Source organism: Lolium perenne, chromosome 3, assembly GCF_019359855.2.
Source record: "Lolium perenne isolate Kyuss_39 chromosome 3, Kyuss_2.0, whole genome shotgun sequence".
Taxonomy (NCBI): domain Eukaryota; kingdom Viridiplantae; phylum Streptophyta; class Magnoliopsida; order Poales; family Poaceae; genus Lolium; species Lolium perenne.
In genome coordinates this window covers 141,698,635-141,721,129 of record NC_067246.2, presented here as the reverse complement: position 1 = coordinate 141,721,129, position 22,495 = coordinate 141,698,635, and the positions used below count along the sequence as shown (strand labels likewise).

At 49.0% G+C, this 22,495-nt stretch overlaps 1 protein-coding gene across 1 annotated transcript; it reads right to left on the bottom strand.

Moving 5' to 3' along the window:
- Window positions 1-11,132: 11,132 nt before the first annotated feature.
- On the bottom strand, window positions 11,133-12,140 carry LOC127342627 (protein DOG1-like 4). Its single transcript, XM_051368613.2, has one exon. It carries the CDS (start codon window positions 11,941-11,943, stop codon window positions 11,245-11,247), a length of 699 nt encoding a protein of 232 aa, XP_051224573.1. The 5' UTR covers window positions 11,944-12,140; the 3' UTR covers window positions 11,133-11,244.
- Between the last annotated feature and the right edge of the window lie 10,355 nt (window positions 12,141-22,495).

Sequence of the window (22,495 nt, the reverse complement as noted above, 5' to 3'; positions counted from 1 at the left end):
AAATTGATGTTGCTTCTTTAGTACACGCGTTAGAAGCTAGCTTTGTTAATCTTAATCCTGTGATTCAACATATGTTTCTTACACTCAGTGATATGGAAGAAGGAGAAAAGAAAGATTTTGTATTAGAAACCCTTCTTAAAGAATTTGGGGGAATAGCGAGAGAAGCTAGAAAAGTCTTCACTAAATATAATATGCTAGGCTCTTATACCAACTTTGCCAGTACCCTTGAGAAGATGGAAAAGGATAGACAAAAGTACACTAATAATATTAATGATGGTGGGGAGATCAAAGCACCAATACCATGTAAGCTCCTAGCTATGAATGATGCACTAGAAAATAATTATGCTTGGCTTGTTCCTGAAAATTTGTTTGATGAGAGTAGCACGCCTAAGACTAATGAAAAGGGAGATGCTAAAACTTATGAATCTAATATACTATGCCTAGTTGAGAAAACTCCACATCCCGCTGTAGGAGTACCACCCTTCGATAATACTTGATACACACTTTCTGCGCCTAGCTGAAAGGCGTTAAAGAAAAGCGCTTATGGGAGACAACCCATGTTTTTACCTACAGTACTTTGTTTTTATTTTGTGTCTTCGAAGTTGTTTACTACTGTAGCAACCTCTCCTTATCTAAGTTTAGTGTTTTGTTGTGCCAAGTAAAGTCGTTGATAGAAAAGTTCATACTAGATTTGGATTACTGCGCAGAAACAGATTTCTTTGCTGTCACGAATCTAGGCTGTTTTCTCTGTAGGTAACTCAGAAAATTATGCCAATTTACGTGAGTGATCCTCAGATATGTACGCAACTTTCATTCAATTTGAGCATTTTCATTTGAGCAAGTCTGGTGCCTCGATAAAATTCGTCAATACGAACTGTTCTGTTTTGACAGATTCTGCCTTTTATTTCGCATTGCCTCTTTTGCTATGTTGGATGAATTTCTTTGATCCATTAATGTCCAGTAGCTTTATGCAATGTCCAGAAGTGTTAAGAATGATTGTGTCACCTCTGAACATGTTAATTTTTATTGTCGCTAACCCTCTAATGAGTTGTTCTAAGTTTGGTGTGGAGGAAGTTTTCAAGGATCAAGAGAGGAGTATGATGCAACATGATCAAGGAGAGTGAAAGCTCTAAGCTTGGGGATGCCCCGGTGGTTCACCCCTGCATATTCTAAGAAGACTCAAGCGTCTAAGCTTGGGGATGCCCAAGGCATCCCCTTCTTCATCGACAACATTATCAGGTTCCTCCCCTGAAACTATATTTTTATTCCATCACATCTTATGTGCTTTTCTTGGAGCGTCGGTTTGTTTTTGTTTTTTGTTTTGTTTGAATAAAATGGATCCTAGCATTCACTTTATGGGAGAGAGACACGCTCCGCTGTAGCATATGGACAAGTATGTCCTTAGTTTCTACTCATAGTATTCATGGCGAAGTTTCTTCTTCGTTAAATTGTTATATGGTTGGAATTGGAAAATGATACATGTAGTAATTTGCTATAATGTCTTGGGTAATGTGATACTTGGCAATTGTTGTGCTCATGTTTAAGCTCTTGCATCATATGCTTTGCACCCATTAATGAAGAAATACATAGAGCATGCTAAAATTTGGTTTGCATATTTGGTTTCTCTAAGGTCTAGATAATTTCTAGTATTGAGTTTGAACAACAAGGAAGACGGTGTAGATTCTTATAATGTTTACAATATGTCTTTTATGTGAGTTTTGCTGCACCGGTTCATCCTTGTGTTTGTTTCAAATAAGCCTTGCTAGCCTAAACCTTGTATCGAGAGGGAATACTTCTCATGCATCCAAAATACTTGAGCCAACCACTATGCCATTTGTGTCCACCATACCTACCTACTACATGGTATTTTCCGCCATTCCAAAGTAAATTGCTTGAGTGCTACCTTTAAAATTCCATCATTCACCTTTGCAATATATAGCTCATGGGACAAATAGCTTAAAAACTATTGTGGTATTGAATATGTACTTATGCACTTTATCTCTTATTAAGTTGCTTGTTGTGCGATAACCATGTTCACTGGGGACGCCATCAACTACTCTTTGTTGAATTTCATGTGAGTTGCTATGCATGTTCGTCTTGTCTGAAGTAAGGGAGATCTACCACCTTATGATTAAGCATGCATATTGTTAGAGAAGAACATTGGGCCACACCCTAGGGCGGCGCGGCCCCCCCCCCCCTTGGCCGCGCGGCCCTGTGGTGTGGGCCCCTCGTGCCGCCTCCTGACTTGCCCTTCCGCCTACTTAAAGCCTCCGTTGCGAAACCCCCAGTACCGAGAGCCACGATACGGAAAACCTTCCAGAGACGCCACCGCCGCCGATCCCATCTCGGGGGATCCAGGAGATCGCCTCCGGCACCCTGCCGGAGAGGGGAATCATCTCCCGGAGGACTCTACGCCGCCATGGTCGCCTCCGGAGTGATGAGTGAGTAGTCTACCCCTGGACTATGGGTCCATAGCAGTAGCTAGATGGTTGTCTTCTCCCCATTGTGCTATCATTGTCGGATCTTGTGAGCTGCCTAACATGATCAAGATCATCTATCTGTAATTCTATATGTTGCGTTTGTTGGGATTCGATGAATAGAGAATACTTGTTATGTTGATTATCAAAGTTATGTCTATGTGTTGTTTATGATCTTGCATGCTCTCCGTTACTAGTAGATGCTCTGGCCAAGTAGATGCTTGTAACTCCAAGAGGGAGTATTTATGCTCGATAGTGGGTTCATGCCTCCATTGATATCTCGGGACGATGTGAAAGTTCTAAGGTTGTGGATGTGCTGTTGCCACTAGGGATAAAACATTGGTGCTATGTTCAAGGATGTAGTTACTAATTACATTACGCGCAATACTTAATGCAATTGTCTGTTGTTAGCAACTTAATACTGGAGGGGGTTCGGATGATAACCTGAAGGTGGACTTTTTAGGCATAGATGCATGCTGGATGGCGGTATATGTACTTTGTCGTAATGCCCAATTAAATCTCACTATACTCATCATAATATGTATGTGCATGGTCATGCCCTCTTTATTTGTCAATTGCCAAACTGTAATTTGTTCACCCAACATGCTGTTTATCTTATGGGAGAGACACCTCTAGTGAACTGTGGACCCCGGTCCAATTCTCTATACTGAAATACAATCTACTGCAATCATTCTACTGTTTTCTGCAAACAATCATCTTCCACACAATACGGTTAATCCTTTGTTACAGCAAGCCGGTGAGATTGACAACCTCACTGTTTCGTTGGGGCAAAGTACTTTGGTTGTGTTGTGCAGGTTCTACGTTGGCGCCGGAATCCCTGGTGTTGCGCCGCACTACATCCCGCCGCCATCAACCTTCAACGTGCTTCTTGGCTCCTCCTGGTTCGATAAACCTTGGTTTCTTTCTGAGGGAAAACTTGCTGCTGTGCGCATCATACCTTCCTCTTGGGGTTCCCAACGAACGTGTGAGTTATGCGCCATCAAGCTCTTTTTCTGGCGCCGTTGCCGGGGAACTGAAGAAAAGAAGACTTCTAACTCCCACGTCAACTACACGCCAGCAGCCGTCTAGCAGGCCCCGTATTCGGGCCGCCCCGTTTTGGTGGAATACGGGGCCCAGTAAATCGGCCCCTCCACCCCCCTACTTATACCGGGCGCAGGTGCTGAGTGAGGGGTTAACCCCTCACTCGCAACCCTAGCTCCGCCGAGCGCCGCCGCCTCCTCCTCCTGCTCCGGCGAGCAATTCGTCCCAACCCCGCGCCGCATTCCACCCAATCTCAAGCATGGACCCCCGCCGCCGTAGTACCGCCTCGCCGGAGAGCGGATCGAAGCGATCCCGCTCGCCGGACAACGTGGAGGATGCCTGGCGGCTTTTTTGCAAAAGATCCGCCGCCGGCAGCCGTCGCGCGGCCTGCAAGTACGACGGCGGGGAGTTCGTCCCGGAAAAGCTCCTCGACTTCACGCGGGGCGGCCGCTGGTACCATGAGGACCCGCCGCTCAAGCCGATGAGCGGCCCGAAGTTCTCGGCGTGGCTCGCCGAGTGGGAGCGCCAACGCCGGGTGAGCGAGGCGTGGAGGGCGACCATCGGGAGCACCAGCGGCGGAGGTGCCCCGCTCGCCGGGGAGGAGGAGGAAGACGAGGACAAGGACCCCGCCTTCTTGAAGGCGATTCAAGACTCCCTCAAGGACGCCGCCGAGAAGGACAAGGCGGAGGAGGAAGAAAGGGCGGCGACCATCGCCGCCGTGAAGGAGGCGGAGGCGCGGGCGTCGCAGGCGCAGGCGGAGGCCGATGGGTTCATCGTCGACCTCTCCGACTAGAAGTCGCGATCCGATCGCGCATTTTGTATGTATGTAGGTACATCGATTTCTATGTATGATCGACGAACTATGAATGAAAGTTTCCCGGGGTTTTAAATTTACAAATATACGGGGTCAAATACGGGTTCTGCTAGACGGAGCGGTGTCTGATCGACCATTTTTTTATACGGGGCGAAATTCGAGCGTTATACGGGGCAGAAAAGTAAGGGGCCTGTTAGACATGCTCTAAGAGAGGATAGGATTTCCCTAATCCATGATGCGGATAAGACCGAACGTCGAGCTACATCATTCCCTCTAGTGGAGGGACTCATAAACTTCGGCAAGGGTTAGTTTTACTTAGTATAATATGGTGTCTTGAGAATTTGTAAAGGAACTAGACAATGAGACTAACAGTAGAAGAGTGAGATCCTCATCTTCATACTTTACCTACATGGACAACAATTCAGAAATAATCTCTCTAAACATCAATAAGTGATTCATCACCAACACACCTTATTGCAGCTTATGCGATGACAACTTCATATTCACGTGCATCTTACTCTGAGATGTAGATAGATTCCAGTTTCACCAGAGGGTCGCTGCAGTTTTCTCCAACAACACTTATGCAAATTTTTATTGGATATATTAAGTTGAATCAATGACAACGCCTTAACATTCCTTCCGCTTTTATTTATCGGACCATGTCTTTGCATTGGACTTTCCAAATTGTTCGATCACTTCATTGATGCATGTCATGAACTTTGTAGTTTATTGTGTCAAAATCACTATTAATATGTAACTTTTTTATATTTATTTGGACTAACCTACAGTTCCAAAACTGCACAAGTTCTTGTATTAATCTTTGTTGTGTATGAAATAGGAAAATATGGAAGGAAACCACTCATTATGGCGAAATCTGGAGTTTCCTGAAATCTATTTGATGTGGGCATTACCCGTCGGGTAACCGACATTAGCCTACCGCCTCTGGCCCAACAGGGGCCCCACGAGGATCACCGCGGCCCATGGTGGACCAATACGTTGGTTGCAGCGGTGGAAAGATAGAAGGAGACGAATTCTTGACAGACAAGGCAAGGAGACATCGATTAAGGAAAAGATATATTAGATCTTGTTGTAACCTAGTCGAATCCGTGTAGGACTCTCGGGACCTGGCCTCCTATATAAAGACCAGGAGAGGGCCTGTCGTAGCCTATCCTCGCAACCTACATAATCTAGCATACATTAAACCCTAGAAACCATAGTTCCCGGTGAGACCACCACTATGTAGTCTATCGGCTGCCTCATTGTAACCTTTTTTCAACGATAATCAAGATCAGACAAGCAGGAGTAATGGTTTTATCTCATCGAGGGCCTTGAACCTGGGTAAATCTCGCCTCTCGCTCGTTTGGTATCCGATGTCTCGTGCTAACCTGTAGGATTCCATCAACCCTAAGCCTCTCGTGGTGGGCATTGCCAAGGAGCCCCCTCGTCACTGTCCCTACATGACACTTTTTAAAGATCGCCTACAAAGGACCTGAATATGGCCTCAAATGAAAAATGCTAGAAATAGAAGTTGTGGATAATTTCCATACCTTTCGTTTGACGTAAAATCTCCTCAAACGGAGTTCGTATGCGACATTTGGACATGTTTTACTGAAGGGTACAGAGGCAGTTTTGGGAACCTGAAAATTTGTGACGTGATTGACTCAAACTATTATACTTGAGGGATTCGGCCAAGCAACGACTTTATGGGCTCATAAAGGACAGAGGGGAGTCCTAGGAAGGTTCTAGAGGTGCCCAAGAGCCCTTAGATTAAAGGGCCGTCCATCCTATGGCAAAGATTGTACCTCCACCCCTATATATTGAGAGGAAACCCTACTTTTGGAGGACCCATCCATTGTGAAGAAAATCCTCCTCATTGGCAGCCGCCAAGGAGGGGGAGAACCTCCCCCACACCAGCACCAAGTCCAAGCAAGAAGAAGAAGGGGAAAGGGGTTGCTGCTCCCTAAGGTCGCCGCCCCTCCAGGAGCCGTCGTCCCTGGATGCCGCGTGTCAGGCCACCGGCGGCTCCCGTGGCCGCCGCCATGGGGATCTTCATCTCCATCTTCACCTTGGGGATTCACCTCTTCATCAAGATATATAGCACTTCTCCATCATCTCTCTACTGTAATCTCCTGGCAAACATGATGTGTGATGCAATCTATTATTTTTCCATGATCTATTGTGTCTCTATGTCTTTGTTTGAGTAGTGACTTGTTTATGGCAATTTTGACATAGTTTGTTCTTGGTTTAATATAAGTATTTGTTATCTTCTATGATGATATCTTGTACTGATATATGAGTGCACACATATGTTGGAGAATACATGAGGTTGCCACCGTTGCATGATGATAGGAGGAGGGACAGATGGAGTTTGATAGAAACCATGTCCGAATTCTTAGATATCCATGTTATATTAATTCATGGTTAATCAACGGGGTGGGGGAGGGGTATAACTATAAGTACCTTTAAACATACAACGGTAGTTGGACTTTATGTCTTAATAATTCCTGGCCTTGGGACCAATCACTAGGGGTATATTTGCTCATGTACATGGATGCACCTATTCATGGCTCCTCCTTAGAAGAAACAATAAAAAGACTATATTGAGCTTCACTTATTGTGATAATCACACAAATGAAATAACAATTTTCATGAACACTTACTCCCTTGAGTTACTCCACTTTACTTCACTTCACCTCACACCCTTTACTCCACTTCACCTCACACCCTTTAGTTTACTTGTAGTAATTTTACTTCGTGCAATTATTGTGAGTACTTTATATTTTCTAGTTAGTACAAAAAAACCACACACACACTATAGTCCCTAGCTTTGCATAAAAGTTCATATAACTAGGTTATAGGGCTTAGAGAATAGATAGTTTACCATTAGCTCCTCGTGGGTTTGACACTCAAATACTTATTGAATTGTACTACGATGATCCCCTACACTTGGGGGTTATCATTCATCCATATCAGAAGATTTGCGAGAATCGCCCTCATATTCACTTGCCACGGGGAAATGGTGTCGTGTAGTCTAGCTACTTCATATTGAACTTCAAGGAAGACATGCCGCAAACCCTAAAAACACGGGATCTGATAGCACTTGTTATGAACGCGACAAGCAAATAAAGAAGAACGAACAAGAACACATGCGGGGGATACAAAATTTTAACATGGAAAACTCTCTCCAACAAAAAAAGGTAAAAAACCACGGACGCTAGCTAGCAAAACTTCACTATATCGGGGAGTGTTTACAAATGTCGTAGGTTATTTTACGAAGGGAACCAAACCATAACCGGCGGCTTACAAGAGGTATAAATAGGTGACATGCCTCGCCCCTCTCGTTAGAAGTTAACCTTCTTATGAATTTGGATCACAATATAACATAAATCATCATCGTTGATAGTATCTGTGACTAGCTGACTCTTTTATACAATCAATACCACATATATTTAAAGTAGTAAATAGTGCATGGTAGAGATACATGAGCTACCTCCAACAATTACAACGTGAAGTCTAAAAAGCAAATCTTCGAGGTCTTCAAATTTTTTCTTCTTCCATGACATAATCTTGTACTTTTCTGAGGGCAGGCAAGCAAATACTAAACCAAAAACCTGTAAATACCAACAAAGATTCTCTCATAATTTTAATTTGAGCTACAATGCCAAGGATAGATATACACCGCAACAATTAAAGTAGGCAATCAACTTCCGCAATAATACCAACACCAGTATGTCAAGGCAAAGTTACCATACAACCCTATCGACGTTATTGGGGAGCCGAGAGTACGAATCGCCATTGTCAAGAATATAGAAGGGGTAAATATTGCCAGGACAATCATCCTTGCGACAACCATGAGAAAAGATCCAAAATAGATCTGAAGACTCATACCTAGAAAACTACAACCTTCCAACATCAATGTTGACGTTAAGGAGATCATGTTGTTGAACAAAGAGCTTGAAGATCACTTACTATAAACGATGTTATCTCCATTGAGGTGGATGCAAAAAAGTAACTATCAATACTTGGAATACACTATTTTTATTAAAAACTCCAGACATAGATCAGACTCTTCACTCCTCCTGATGAAGGCCGCCAAAGAAGGGGACCGGTATATGAAAGAGGCGGTGGAGGCGGCACTAGGTTTTGGAGGAGGCGGCCGTTCTGTTAAGACGACTTTTGTTAGCTGTGCGTTGACTGAGGATAGACTAGTCAAACCCGAGACCAAACTCCGTCGACAGTAAAAGGTGACAGTTGACACAGTAAAAATTTCGACATGCCGAACAACAACATACTCAGCAGAAAACACGGGACGGACGAGAACAATTGCACGACAGCTACACGAGAAAACAGGACTCGTGCGACACTTAGAGCATCCCCACTCGTTGGCGCTCCCCACGCCCAAATCCGGACGAAACTACCTCCGGATTGGACGAAATTAAGGCGTGGGGAGTACCGTATTTCCAGTCGTCCACCCGGAGTTCGGCGGATAGAGTTTAAATTCAAACAAACCGCCGTCCCGCGCTACAAGTACGGCCAGTTGATCGGCAAAAGGAGCAAAAGGATCAGCCACAGATCGGCGATCGGAGGGAAATTACACGGAAACAGGCTCGTCGGCAGTCCCGGCCGGCACGGCTTCGTCCGACGGACCAGTTTCCTCACACGTCGTGGCCGAAGCGGCTGCGGCGGCGGATGATGAACCAGCGGCAGTGGACGTCGAAGCAGCCGCAGTCGACGAGGTAGATGGTGAGGCAGACGAGGTAGGAGCCGGCGGAGACGACGAAGGACTGGCCGGAGTGGCTCGGAGGATGTCGTTGCGGTGGCCCTGGTACCAATTCCTCGTCTCCTCGTCCATCAGTTCCATGTCGCCGCCGCCCATGAGGAACGCCAAGTCTGTGTTCCTCTTCTTCGCCGCCGCCGTCGTCTTCAGCAGGGCGATCCGGACGCCTTGGTTGGCGAGCATCTCCCGCCACCTGCCGTCGAACTTGTCGTTCCTCCCGTCGGCGTGCGTCCTCAAGTCGGCCCAGCACTTGTCGATCGACGCCTGCATCCTGTCGGCGGGATTGCCCGTCTTTTTGAGCTCTTTGAGCTTCTTCTGGCCGAGTTCAGGGCGCCCTTCCACCGCGCTTGCCGCCGGAGCGTCGGGGTTGTACTGCTCGGTCTTGCTCTTCGAGAGGGTCGTGCGGACTTCCTTCCACTTCTCGCAGTTCTCGAGGCGGGCGTAGACGTTGAGGAACTTAAACTGCAGGCCGGTGTCGTCCGTGTACATGTCCAAAGCTCGGCGCAGCTGGGGAAAAAAGAACACGGCGATACGGGTCAGCTAACGACGATGTACCTCGGTGATGCAGGGTCGACGGAGCATACCGTTTGCGCCCCGTCGTGGCCGCTGCGCGGCCGGGTCTCGCACGCCTCCGGGATGCCGTGCCATTTGCTGCACGCCGTCTGCATGAGCCCCCAATGGGTGGCCATTGCCTTGTCTCCCCGGAACACGTTCATGTTCGTCTTCTTGAAGTAGGGATCGACGAGTTTGCGCTCCTCGTACGCCTGCTTCACTCGAAGCCAATATGTGTCGAACGACTGATTGGCCCCGATTATGCCGTTCGTGGACACGGTCATCCAAGCTTCGGCGAGGCACTCCTCTTCCTTCGGCGTCCATTTGATACGCGGTTCGGCAGGCGGCGAGTCCTTCTTCCTCTTCTTCTTCCCCTTCGACAGGTTGGCGGCGGATTGAGTTGGCTCTTCTTCTTCCTCGCCTTCTTCTTCGACGGCTTGGCTTCCGTCGGCAACATCCTCCCGATGCTCGTTGCGCGCCGCCACAGCTGCCGTCGCCCTCGTCTCCTCTTGCGTGAAGAACCCCGGGCACGCAGCGGCGGCGGTCATGAAGAACCCCGGGCTCGCAGCGGCGGCGGTGGTGCCGGAGGTGATCATCTCGTGGATCTCCTCTTCGTTCGGCGCCGCCATCGCACCGAACGTGAGCGGCCCTCGTCGCAGGGCCGGCGAGGTGCCCTCGAACAGGCCGCCGCCGCCGACGTCAACCTCGGGCGGCGACGGTGTGGGCTTGGACGGTTGGACGTAGGCGCCCTCTTGGAACACGGCAGTCGGCGACGGCGAGTACAGCGAAGGCGAGAAGGAAGACGGGGAACTTGTTGTACCTTGCGTCGGCCATTGGCCGGGGAACATGCCGCCGCTATAGGCCATGCTGATCAGCCTCGCTTGTTCCTCCTGGGCCGCCTCCGCCGACCTCTTGGCGGCGGCTCTTTTCACCCTCTCCGCCCTGGCGCTTGTTTCCACGTCGCGCCGTTGCTCGTCCGCCGCCCACTCGGCGTTCGACATGCCCGGCGGCTTCGTCTTCTTCGCCCGCATCTTCCTCGCCGGCGCCTTCGGCGGCATTGTGGTGGACGAGAAGACGAGGAGGAGAGTGGTGGTGGACGAGAAGACGCCGCCAGGAACTGGAGCTGGAAGACGAGGAGATTGGGGGATTTCGGCGGGAGAGAATGGGGATATGCAAGCAAATTGGAGGGAATGGGGATATGCAAGCAAATTGGAGGGAAAATCGACAGGATTTGGTTTTCCAGTCGCCGACTACGCGGGTCCACACGCCGTTTCGCGCCAAAATCTTTCGTCCGGAGTCCCCGAGCGCGCCCCAGGGGGCCGGGGGTGGCGTGGGCTCGCCGGATGGATTAAGGGCCAAATCCGGACGAAAACGAGGAACCGGGGGCGTGACTGGGCCGAATTTCGCCGTCCGGATGGAAAAAACGTCGCTCGGGGGCCTCGTCGGGGGGACGAGTGGAGATGCTCTTATTGCAGTGGCTAGACTGACACACAAGGACATAAAACGGCGCATAATTTTCCCACGTGGATACGTAAGACGCAACGGCCTTCGCCTCGCGCATAGGTGGAGTTCACCGGCTATAGCTATGGTGCCCGGCGGCGGCCGTGGCCGGAGCTCCAGACTCGTCCCGCGCGGCGGACCCCGAGATGGAATCTGAGCATAGCGGCAACGAACGCGCCCGCCTGCTCCGGCACCAGTACGCCGACGACGCCGCGCACCGTGCGCTCACGGAGCGTGTCGCCCGCGGCCAGCAGCACGCGGAGCGACCTTCCCACCGCCGCGACGGCCTCGTCCGCTTCTCCGTTCAGAGGGTGCTGCCGGCGCAGCGCCGCCAGCACCCTAGGTCCCGCCAGAGACTCCTGCACGGCCGCCACCTCCCGCTCCACCTCCTTCTCGGCCGCCTCCGTGGCCGCGCGCAGGTCCTCGAGCGCGCGGCGCTGCTGGTGAGAGCGCACGCCTTGGCCGTCCAGGAAGCGGAATACCAGCGCGGGCTTCCACCCCCACGCCCACAGGAAGGTGCGCTCCAGCGGGTTGAGCCAGCGTGGGTCTAGCGCGGCCACCACGTCGCGGTCCGCGAGGCGGGACTTGTGCTCGTAGTAGGAGGCGACGTGGTCCATGGCGGCGTCCACGAGCGGCACCAGCGCGTCGCGCTGGCGCGCCGAGAGCGCGGCCGTGAGCTGGGTGACGATCTCCTCCTCGCGGCCCACCCAGGCGTCGTAGAAAGCCGCCATGTCCTCACCGGAGTGCGCCATGTATGTGGGCGGGCGTGGCTGCGGCGGCATCTCGCTGAGGGCGGCATAAATTGGGCGGGGTTTCTTGGCCTGTAAGGATTGGTACGTGGTGGCCTCATTTGCTTAGGAGCGGGGGCAATCGCGCGTGCAGGGCAGGGCAGGGCAGGGGAAGACGGATACGGAGCTAAGCTAAGGCGGTCGCGAGGAAGGAGACGACGTCGGGGCGTCGCCAGTTTGAGTGTCATGGTGGCCTTGTGCTGGCGTGCTCTCGTGCAGTGCAGCGGCCGAACAGACCAACGGCTTGACCTTTTGTGTTCAGGGCGACTCTCTGTCTCTGGTTGTCAGCTTGCGTTGCCGTTGCTTACAGCTCTACATCACCTGCTGGACCGTTGACACCATGCATATTCTATGCGGTTCTGCCAGTTTTCATCCGACCGACGTTTAGTTAAGGCTCTTTTTTTTTTTACAAAAATAGACGGTATAAACACAGACGCCCTTACGAGTTCAATAAATTGATCCGGTGAATTTTGAGATCGACGAAGTCGCTAGGAGCGACTCACTATCAACGAAAACGTTGCCTCCTAGTAAAAAATACTTTACATTTTGTAAGACACTAAAGTGTCGGATTTGATCCTTAGTGAGTTAAAGGTGGCACTGCCCACCTCCACCTTAGATTTCTTTTGTGGTCTGCGCGTCAAATTCTGAATTGTAAATTAGATTGTAAGTAACAAGAGATTGTTCACGGCATAAAAATCTTGACATAGTAACACCAAGGTTGCAAGTAACTATATTTTTCGATATGCAAAGGTGTTACAATTAAGAAATAATATTATCCACACACTACCAAAAAAAAAATACATAGTGAATGTATAAATAGATTGCCTAGCCCTTTTCATTAGTTCAAACTTTTCGTTCAAGTGGCTAGTGCATGAAGCTTAATATGGTATCAGAGCCTAGGGTCTCGAGTTCAAATCCTGGCTTTCTCAATTTATTTTAAAAAATTATCTCTTCTCCCTCCTCTTCTCAAAGCCGCAGCCGCCGCCCGCCCCGGCACCTTGCCGTCCTGCATCCGGCCGTCGTCGTTGCCTCTTTGCCTCTCTACACGTGTTGACTTATCTTCTCGTCTTCCCGTCACACGTGAGAGGGGGTGTTGAAGTGTATAAGTAGATTGCCTAGCCATTTTCATTAGTTCGGAATTTTGGTTCAAGTGGCTAGTGCATGAAGTTTAACGAAAAATTAACTGTTTAACTGAGAACAAAGTTAGTGGTCGTTCGAGCGAGAGCACGCTTGTCTTCATCAGATCCGCGATGGCTAAAATGGCAATCTAGTTGGTTTGACTCACAGTTCAACCAATGGACCTCATATAGTCATATTGTCGGACAACCAACAATAAAGAAGAAGAAGCAAAAAAGTTCATGTTTCTCTGCTGCTCGCGCGGGAAACGTGTTGCAGAGTTGCAGTTGGTTTCTTTGGCTTGGCTCCTCCGCCTTGGAGCGTGGCATCACGGCACTAGCAGATTTGGGCGGTTCCGCGTTTTTAGCTCGCGAGGTTGTTTCCCTCGGTCTCGGTGGGTCGCAGCTACGGGACAGGAGGTGGCAATGCGGGAGTTTGCTGCCACCCAGCGTGCGACAGCCAGCACGTGACGCCGGTTGACGAGATCTAGCCATCTAGTCTAGGCAGATGTGCCAAGAGCATTTGGAGTTGGACTCTCCTGGTAGTCAATCGAGCCTTAGAGCAAGTTTAATAGTAGAGCCAACTGTTGGCTACTACCTCCGATTTAAGGAATAAGGCGTCCTCGTTTTACGTGTTTTTTGTTTGACCAAGAATTACTTCAAATATATAAAGATTGTTTATATAAAATTAGCATCATTAGAAAGTGCTTTTCAATACGAATCCAATGATACTAATTACATATAATATAATCAAGATTGTGTTGCTTAATTTTTATGGTCAAAGTTCGTCTTGAAATACGCGTGCGCCTTATTCCTTGGAACGGAGGTAGTATAAGTTAAGTGCCATGTCATCTATAGTCATTGTAGAGCGGACAGAGATTTGGTGCACATGGGCACCAGTGATCTCGTTTTTAAAATAAATTAAAAATTACATTTTTGAGTTTCAAAAAATTCTGAAAAAAATATATGCATATAGACAATAATGTATCCAACAAACGTGTAAAAAATCAATTTCAAATACTTTATATTTTAAGCTACACAAAAAAGACAAAAGTGCAGATGTGAGTAGTCATTTTCAAATCTACAAACATATGTCAGATTTTGTTATTTTTGTCTAGCTCAAATGAAAAAGAATTTTGGGTTGAGATTTTCCATGATTGTGAGATGTATCACTAACAGTTTACATAATTATTTTTCAGATTTTTTGATAACTAATAAATATTTTTAATTTTTTTTAGAATGGCGAGAGCACTGGAGTTCGGGAGCCAAATATACTTTTCGTTGTAGAGCCAACATGTACAATAGTGAGCTATAAAATTGTACTACTTTATATGTGTATGGCCCATCATTCACTCTCACATAGTGCCTAGGAGCACGTGCTAGAGCTGGCTCTTGCATAAGAGCCCACTTCTCTTCTCTCTCCTCCTCTCTCTCCTCCAACTAAGCAACAATATATTATTTTAATGATTATAGCCAGCTGACTAGGACTTATTGTACATGCTCTTAGAGCAAGTAAAATAAGTCCTAGTCAGCTGGCTATAAGGATTAAAATAATATATTGTTGCTTATGTTAGATATATATATTTGCCTATTATAGTTTCCCCATATGTTAGGGGGATTTCTGCATATGTGCACTTGTACATGTACTATATATTGTGGCCTTTGGCCCCCTGGTAATACAACAAGCATATTGCCCTAACATGGTATCAGAGCCGAAATTGGTTCCCCTCTAAATTTCCCGGCCGACGTTGGTTGTCCGTCGCCGTTCGTCTCTCCGTCGCCCGTCTACTTATCGTCTTCGATCGATCGATCGATCCGCTCCCGGTTCTCCTTTCGTCTCTCCGTCGCCCGTCTACTTATCGTCTTCCATCGATCGATCGATCCGCTCCCGATTCTCCTGGATCTCCCCCGCTCGGCTCCCCCGCTCGGCCCGCGCTCGATCTCGCGAAGCAGGAGATCGATCCGCCCGTCCCTGCCTCCCACGCGCCAGGATCCGATCCGCCCGCCCCAGGCTCTGCTCAGCCCGCCCGTCAAGCTTCCGCCAGGCTCCTCCCGCTCGCTGGGAATTGGCTGGAGAAGGCCCGTCTCGCCGGGAATTGGCCTTCCATTGACGGGAATTGGCCCGTCTCGCCGGGGCTAGGTTCCACCGGCGGCTGCTGTTTCTCTGCTGAGATCGGATCGATCTCTCTGGTCGTGCAGTTGACTTCCATCTGAAAAAAAGCAAAAAAAAAACTATGTCTTCCTCCGGCTATGTTGCGATCCCTCGCTGCCCGGTGATCTTCGATGGCGCGAATTACCCTGATTTCGCTGCCTTCATGCGCGTCCACATGCGCGGTCTTCGTCTTTGGGGTGTGCTTTCTGGCGAGGTCTCCTGTCCGCCGCGCCCTGTTGCTCCTACGGTGCCTGTTGCGCCGCCACCTGTTGCCCTTGCCCCTGATGCTACTCAGGCGGATAAGGATGCAGCCAAGAGTGTTGATGACACTGCTCTGGCTGATTATGACCGGAAGGTCCAGGACCACTCTACTGCCGTTGCGACTTACCGGCAGGATCTGACCGAGTACACTCAGTGGATAGATGAGGATGCTCGTGCTGCTGCTGTTCTCACCTCCAGTGTTCTGCCTCAGTATGCTGCTGAGTTTATGGGTCTTCCCACCGCTGCTGCTCATTGAGCTTTTCTTCGTCGGCGCTATCGGCCGTACGGTGATGCTCTTTACTGTCTCGTGATCCGCCAGAGCATGCCCTTCAGAGGTGATTCTACTATTGATGAGTTCTACACTCGAGTGCTGCTGTTGGCGTCGACTTGATTCTCTCCGTCTGTTTGTGTGTGCCACTGTCCTATTTGTCTCGACCGTGCGCGCGGATCCGGAGTTTCGGCGCGTTTTTGAGTTCTTGTCGCGGCTCCGTAAGGAGTTTGAGCCGCGCCGGGCCCAGACTGCTTGCCCGTGGTCGTGTTCCGCTCTCTCGAGGTCCTTGCCGAGCTTCGTGCTGAGGAGACTCGTCTTAGAGTGGTCTTTGGTCTTCTTGAGGTTCCCTCTGTTCTTGCTGCTCGTGGCCCTCTTGTGCCGTCTGCTCGTGGACCTCCTATGCCGCCGACTTCGTTGCGGCCTCCGGCACAGCCGATACTTCCTACTCCTCCATTCCAGGGTCAGCGTCAGCCCCAGCAGCCTCGTGGTTCGACATCACCTCCTTGCACCTACTGTGGCCCGGCCACACTATCTCTACTTGTTGGCGAGAGGATCCCAGCTTACGCCCGCCGCATCTTACTCGTCGTCTGGCTGGTTCTTCAGGATCGTCTTCTGTTTCGCTATCTGATCAGCACATTATCAGTGGTCTTCGTGGTCTGCTCGCTGGTACAGGCTCTTCCTCGACGAATGCTGCTGGTTACGTACTGGCTCTTCGGCACCGCGCGACCACCACCTTCCACACGATCAGTACGTCATCCCCGTGGTATCTGGATTACGGATCTTCTTTTCATATGACCTCTGCGTCTTCTATTCTTCTGCTCTTCGCTCTCTTGTTTCGCTTTGTTCGTGTTATCACGGTGATGGTACCTCTCTCCTGTTTCCAGTCGAGGCACCCTTTCTACTACCTCTTTCTCTGTTCCTGATGTTTCTCATGTTCCTAGTCTTAAGATGAACCTGTTTTCCGCTAGTCAGCTTACTGATTCTGGTTGTCGCGTCATTCTTGACGCTGATTCTTGTGCTGTTCAGGACCGCCGTACACAGGCCCTGGTTGGAGCTGGCCCTCGCAGCCTTGAGTCTCCGGGGCTCTGGGAGTTAGACTGGCTTCGCGTTCCTTCTACTGCCACTTCATCTGCCAGTTCTCCTGCGGTTCTTTGCCACATCCTTTGGATCTTTTCAGCAGTGGCATCATCGGCTGGGTCACCTCTGTGGCTCCCGTTTATCGTCATTAGTTCGTCGTGGTCTTCTGGGGTCTGTCTCAGGAGATGTGTCTTTGCATTCGTGTCAGGGTTGTAGGCTAGACACACAGATTCAGCTTCCCTATCCTACTAGTGCGTCTGTATCTCAGCGACCTTTTGATTTAGTTCATTCGGATGTTTGGGGTCCGGCTCCCTTTCCTTCGAAAGGGGGTCATCGATACTATATTTTGTTTATTGATGATTTTTCGCGATACACCTGGTTGTTTCTTATGCACTCTCGCAGTGAGGTGCTTTCTATTTATCAGCGTTTTGCAGCCATGGTTTGTACTCAGTATTCCACGCCTATTCGTGTGTTTCGTTCTGACTCTGCAGGCGAGTATATCTCCCAGCACCTGCGTGGTGTTCTTGCTGAGCAGGGCACCCTTGCCCAATTCTCGTGTCCCGGCGCCCATGCTCAAAATGGTGTCGCCGAGCGTAGGCATCGTCATATTCTTGAGAGTACCTGTGCTATGATGATTGCTTCCTCTCTTCCGCCACATTTCTGGGCTGAGGCTGTCGCTACGTCGACTTACCTCATTAACATTCAGCCTTCTGCTGCCCTTCAAGGTGGCATTCCTCTCGAGCGTCTTTCTGGTTGCTCTCCAGATTACTCGACACTTCGTTTATTTGGTTGTGTTTGCTACGTTCTTCTCCCTCCTCGCGATCGCACCAAGCTGACCGCTCAGTCTGTTGAGTGTGTTTTTCTCGGATACAGTGATGAGCATAAGGGCTATCGCTGTTGGGACCCCGTTGGTCGTCGGATGCGCATCTCTCGTGATGTCACGTTTGATGAGACGCGTCCCTTCTATCCTCGTCCCACCTCGGGTACTTACCCGGTGGATGATATCTCTTTTCTTCTTTTTCCGGATGCACCCCCTGCTATCCCATCTCCTCCCCCTCCTAGTCCTGATGCGCCCCCTTCGGCGCCATCCTCTCCTCTGTCTAGTCCACCTAGTACTCCCCGTTCTCTGGCTTCGGATCCTTCTGATGCTGTCCCTTCTTCCGCTTCTTCTGATGAGTTGTCCTCTGCTGATGACCTTCCCCCTTCACGGCCTGTCCGTCAGCGTCGTGCTCCAGCTCGTTACTCTCCTAGTCAGTATGGTCTCTCTGTCGTTTCCGAGCCGACTTCTTATCGGGATGCCAAGCGTCACCCTGAATGGCAGCTTGCCATGGCTGAGGAGATCGCTGCGCTTGAGCGCACTGGCACTTGGGATCTTGTTTCTCCACCTTCTGGTGTTCGTCCTATCACGTGTAAGTGGGTCTATAAAATTAAGACTCGCTCTGATGGATCTCTTGAGCGCTGGCTCATGGCTTTCAGCAGGAGCACGGCCGTGACTATGATGAGACTTTTGCCCCTGTGGCTCATATGACTACTGTGCGTACCCTTCTTGCTGTTGCTTCTGTTCGCCGCTGGTCTATCTCCCAGCTTGATGTTCAGAATGTTTTTCTTAATGGCGAGTTGACTGAGGAGGTTTACATGCAGCCTCCTCCTGGGTATTCTGTTCCCGATGGGATGGTTTGTCGTCTTCGACGTTCTCTCTATGGTCTCAAACAGGCCCCTCGTGCCTGGTTTGAGCGCTTCGCCTCTGTGGTGACTGCTGCTGGTTTCTCTCCTAGTCTTCATGATCCAGCACATTTCGTTCACATTTCTCCTCGTGGACGTACTCTTCTTCTTCTCTATGTTGATGATATGATCATTAATGGTGATGATCCTGAGTATATTGCCTTCGTCAAGGCTCGTCTTCGTGATCAGTTTCTTATGACTGATCTTGGTCCTCTTCGCTATTTTCTTGGCATTGAGGTTTCCTCCACTTCTGATGGCTTTTCTATCTCTCAGGAAAAGTACATTCAGGATCTTCTTGCTCGTGCTGCTCTTGGGGATGAGCGCACAGTTGATACTCCTATGGAGCTTAATGTTAAGCTTGGTCCTACTGATGGTGATCCTCTTCCTGATCCCACCCGTTATCGCCATCTTGTTGGGAGTCTTGTTTATCTTGCTGTCACTCGTCCTGATATTTCTTATCCTGTTCATATTCTGAGTCAGTTTGTCTCATCTCCTACCACTGTTCACTATAGTCATCTCCTTCGTGTTCTTCGTTATCTTCGTGGCACGATCACTCGTCGCCTTTTCTTTCCCCGTTCCAGCTCTCTCCAGCTCCAGTGCTATTCGGATGCTACGTGGGCGAGTGATCCTACGGATCGTCGTTCGCTTTCTACTTACTGTGTGTTTCTTGGTGGTTCGCTTGTTGCTTGGAAGACGAAGAAACAGGTCGCAGTTTCCCGTTCGAGTGTTGAGGCTGAGTTGCGGGCTATGGCTTTGTTGATTGCTGAGGTGACTTGGTTACGGTGGTTGCTTGCAGATTTTGGGGTCTCTGTTACAGGTGCTATCAGTATTGCACGTGATCCGATCAAGCATGAGCTGACCAAGCATATCGGTGTTGATGCTTTTTACACGCGTGCACAGGTACATGATGATGTTGTTGCGGTTTATTATGTGCCTTCAGATTTGCAGTTGGCGGACTTCTTTACGAAGGCACAGACTCGAGCGCAGCATGATTTCTTACTCTCCAAACTCAGTGTTGTGGATCCACCATGAGTTTGAGGGGGGGTGTTAGATGTATATATTTGTCTATCGTAGTTTCCCCATATGTTAGGGGGCTTTCTGCATATGTGCACATGTACATGTACTATATATTGTGGCCTTTGGCCCCCTGGTAATACAACAAGCATATTGCCCTAACAGCTTAGTTGGAGGAGAGAGAGAAGGAGAGAGAAGAGGAGTGGGCTCTAATGCAAGAGCCAGCTCTAACACGTGCTCCTAGGCACTTTGTGAGAGTGAAAAGTGGGCCATGCATTGATAAAGTAGTACAAGTTTATAGCCCACTATTATACATGTTAGCTCTAAGTGGACTATAGATGGCATGGCACTTGGCTTATAGCCATTAGTTGGCTCTACTATTAAACCTGCTCTTAGGGTCACCTGAATCATTTTGATATATAAAAATTGTCTGTTTTAGTCTATATTTGAATTGGGCTTTGAACGCCCAAATTTATCTGTTTGCGTTGAGGGTAACCTAATGGCTCGACGCATGCTATCCTCCCCTAACCTTATTTCAATAAAAAAAAGCTTTTTTGCAACAAAAACTTAAACAAGGATTACATCATTCATGACGAAGATAGTTGTAAGTTCATGCCGAAGCAATAGAAGGATATCATCATTCATTACAAATAATATAAATACATGTAAATAATTTGTAGGATTCGGAGGCTTCATCACATCGCCGGTGCCCGTCCGGACGGAAGCTCTTATGCTTCATCACCGGAGTCTAGGTTGATGATACCGGCCACCGTTGCCTCCCGAACGATTGCTACATGGTGGGGATCGTCGCTGACCTTCTTCACCATGCGGCTAGGCCTTGACCAAAACGTGATCCGCCCGGCCTTGTTCTGCTCCGGCGGCACGTGCTCGCTAACGAAGTGGTCCAACATAGCCTCTCGCTCCTCGAGAAAGCGGGCCGGCCAGTAGGCGCGCTACCGTCATCGTACTGCGAGTCGAGGCACAGCTAGCAGCTAGCGCCTCCTACTGCCTCTCCGAAAGACCTCGTAGCCGAATTCGTCGTGCCAGTCCACCCATTCTCGGTCCATGGCATCGGTGGTGCAGGAGGTTCCAACTACTGGTGGTCTGTTGAGTAAGCAGGCCCGTGAACATCAATGGCGATGGATGTGTGTGATGAGTGTGTGGCCGCTTGGCGATAAAAGAATGTTGTATACGCTACTAATGGTGGCACAGAAGGCTAGCCGCCAACCAGCCAGATCTGGTGTGGCCACTGAGTCGAAGCGATGCAGGTATTGAAACGGTGCAGAAGAAGAAGCAAAGGCAACTGTCGAAGCGACGCAGGATTGGAAGTAACAGTCCGCTGACCGGCCACACACTTTATCCACGCCAAAGCATTTACGGTCTACATTTGGGCTTTGCTACATAGTGCCCAGGCACCGGTTAGTCTTAGAGGGTGGCCCACCCAAATATAGAAACCCACGTGCAACCATTCTAATGCTTTCCCAAAATAGTAATTTCGGGTTCCCACTTAGCATTAAAAGGAGTGTGACCACCGAAATACCATCTGCCCTCTCCCTCACCCCTTTCTCCAGCGCGGTCACCTTTTCCACAAAGAACCGCACCGGAAGTATTCAGATTCGTAAACAAACAAAGATTAGTTTGCATAACCACATCCTAGATTAAGGATGTAAAAAAAGGCAGCGCTGGAAAAACTTGTTTGCGCTACTTTTGGTGCATTATTACTACGCAAAAAATACATCCCAGTCACAACTTGATCATTCCAACATTCTAGTTTAGATGTAAAAAAAAGATATAATTTACTTCCAAGATTGAAGACAAAACCAGTATTGTTGCATCCTTCCATCATTTGGGATGTATAAAAAAAGAAATAAACGTACGTCTACTAGAAAACGTTGCATTCAGAAAACGATGGTGAAATGCACTAATTCCATATGGTCATAATATAATAATTTTCAATATTTTGCATCCTACAAATAATGCAGTAACCTACACTGCATAATAATGCATATGCTAGTGTTAAATGTAATAAAATAGTGCTTACACCATATGCTAGTGTTAAATGTAATAAAATAGTGCTTACATGTAACGAAATGCTAATTAGATGTAGTAATAAAATTTAGAAATGTGCTTCTGCTTGTTAGATGTAAAAAAATATTGCTTACATGTAGTAATAAAATGCTAATTAGATGTAACAAAATGCTAATTAAGTGTAAAAAATACTACTTAGATGTAACAAAAATCAGAGATGTTGAACTGCTTGTTAGATGTAACAAAATAGGTCTTACATATAATAGAATAGTATTTATATGTAATAAAAAATTCAGATGTATATGCAAAAGCAATCCATAGATGTAGAAAAGAGATGAATCTGTGCTCGACCAAGATACAATTTGCAGCACTATGGAACAGATTAATGTTGAACAGTTCTGAAAATATGGATGTGCGTGGACTAGTAGCTAAACTTGACTCACGCATGCCCATAGATGCTGATCCTTGCCGTGGAGGAGGTCCTCCTTCTCCAGCCTAGGCACTAATGCTGATCTTTGCCGTCACTGTGAAGAAGCGCCATGGAGGCCTGCATCGATGGAACCAGGGAAAGACAGGGAGGCAGTGGACTGCGGCAGGTCGCGCAGGGTGGTCCGGTACGAATGCGCCATCATCCCCAGTTCCCCACCTTCCTACGCACCGGCGCGGAAGGTCGAGGTCTTTGGCGTCGGAGGCGAGCAGCAGGTCGGCCACCGGCGTCGAGGTCTTCGTGGTCCAGGCCATCTGGAGAACGCGCGGCCGGGACACGACTTGCATCTCGCAGCGGCCGGCGTTGAGGTCGTCGCACGACCGGGACACGAGCTACATCTCGCAGCCGGCGTCGAGGTCGGCGCGCGGCCGGGAAGCGAGCTGCATCTCGCAGCCTCCGGCGTCGAGGGCGTCGCGCGG

What these genes read in the sequence shown, in the direction of transcription:
- LOC127342627 (XM_051368613.2), bottom strand. Translation starts at nt 11,943, where the DNA reads ATGCCGCCGCAGCCACGCCCGCCCACATACATGGCGCACTCCGGTGAG.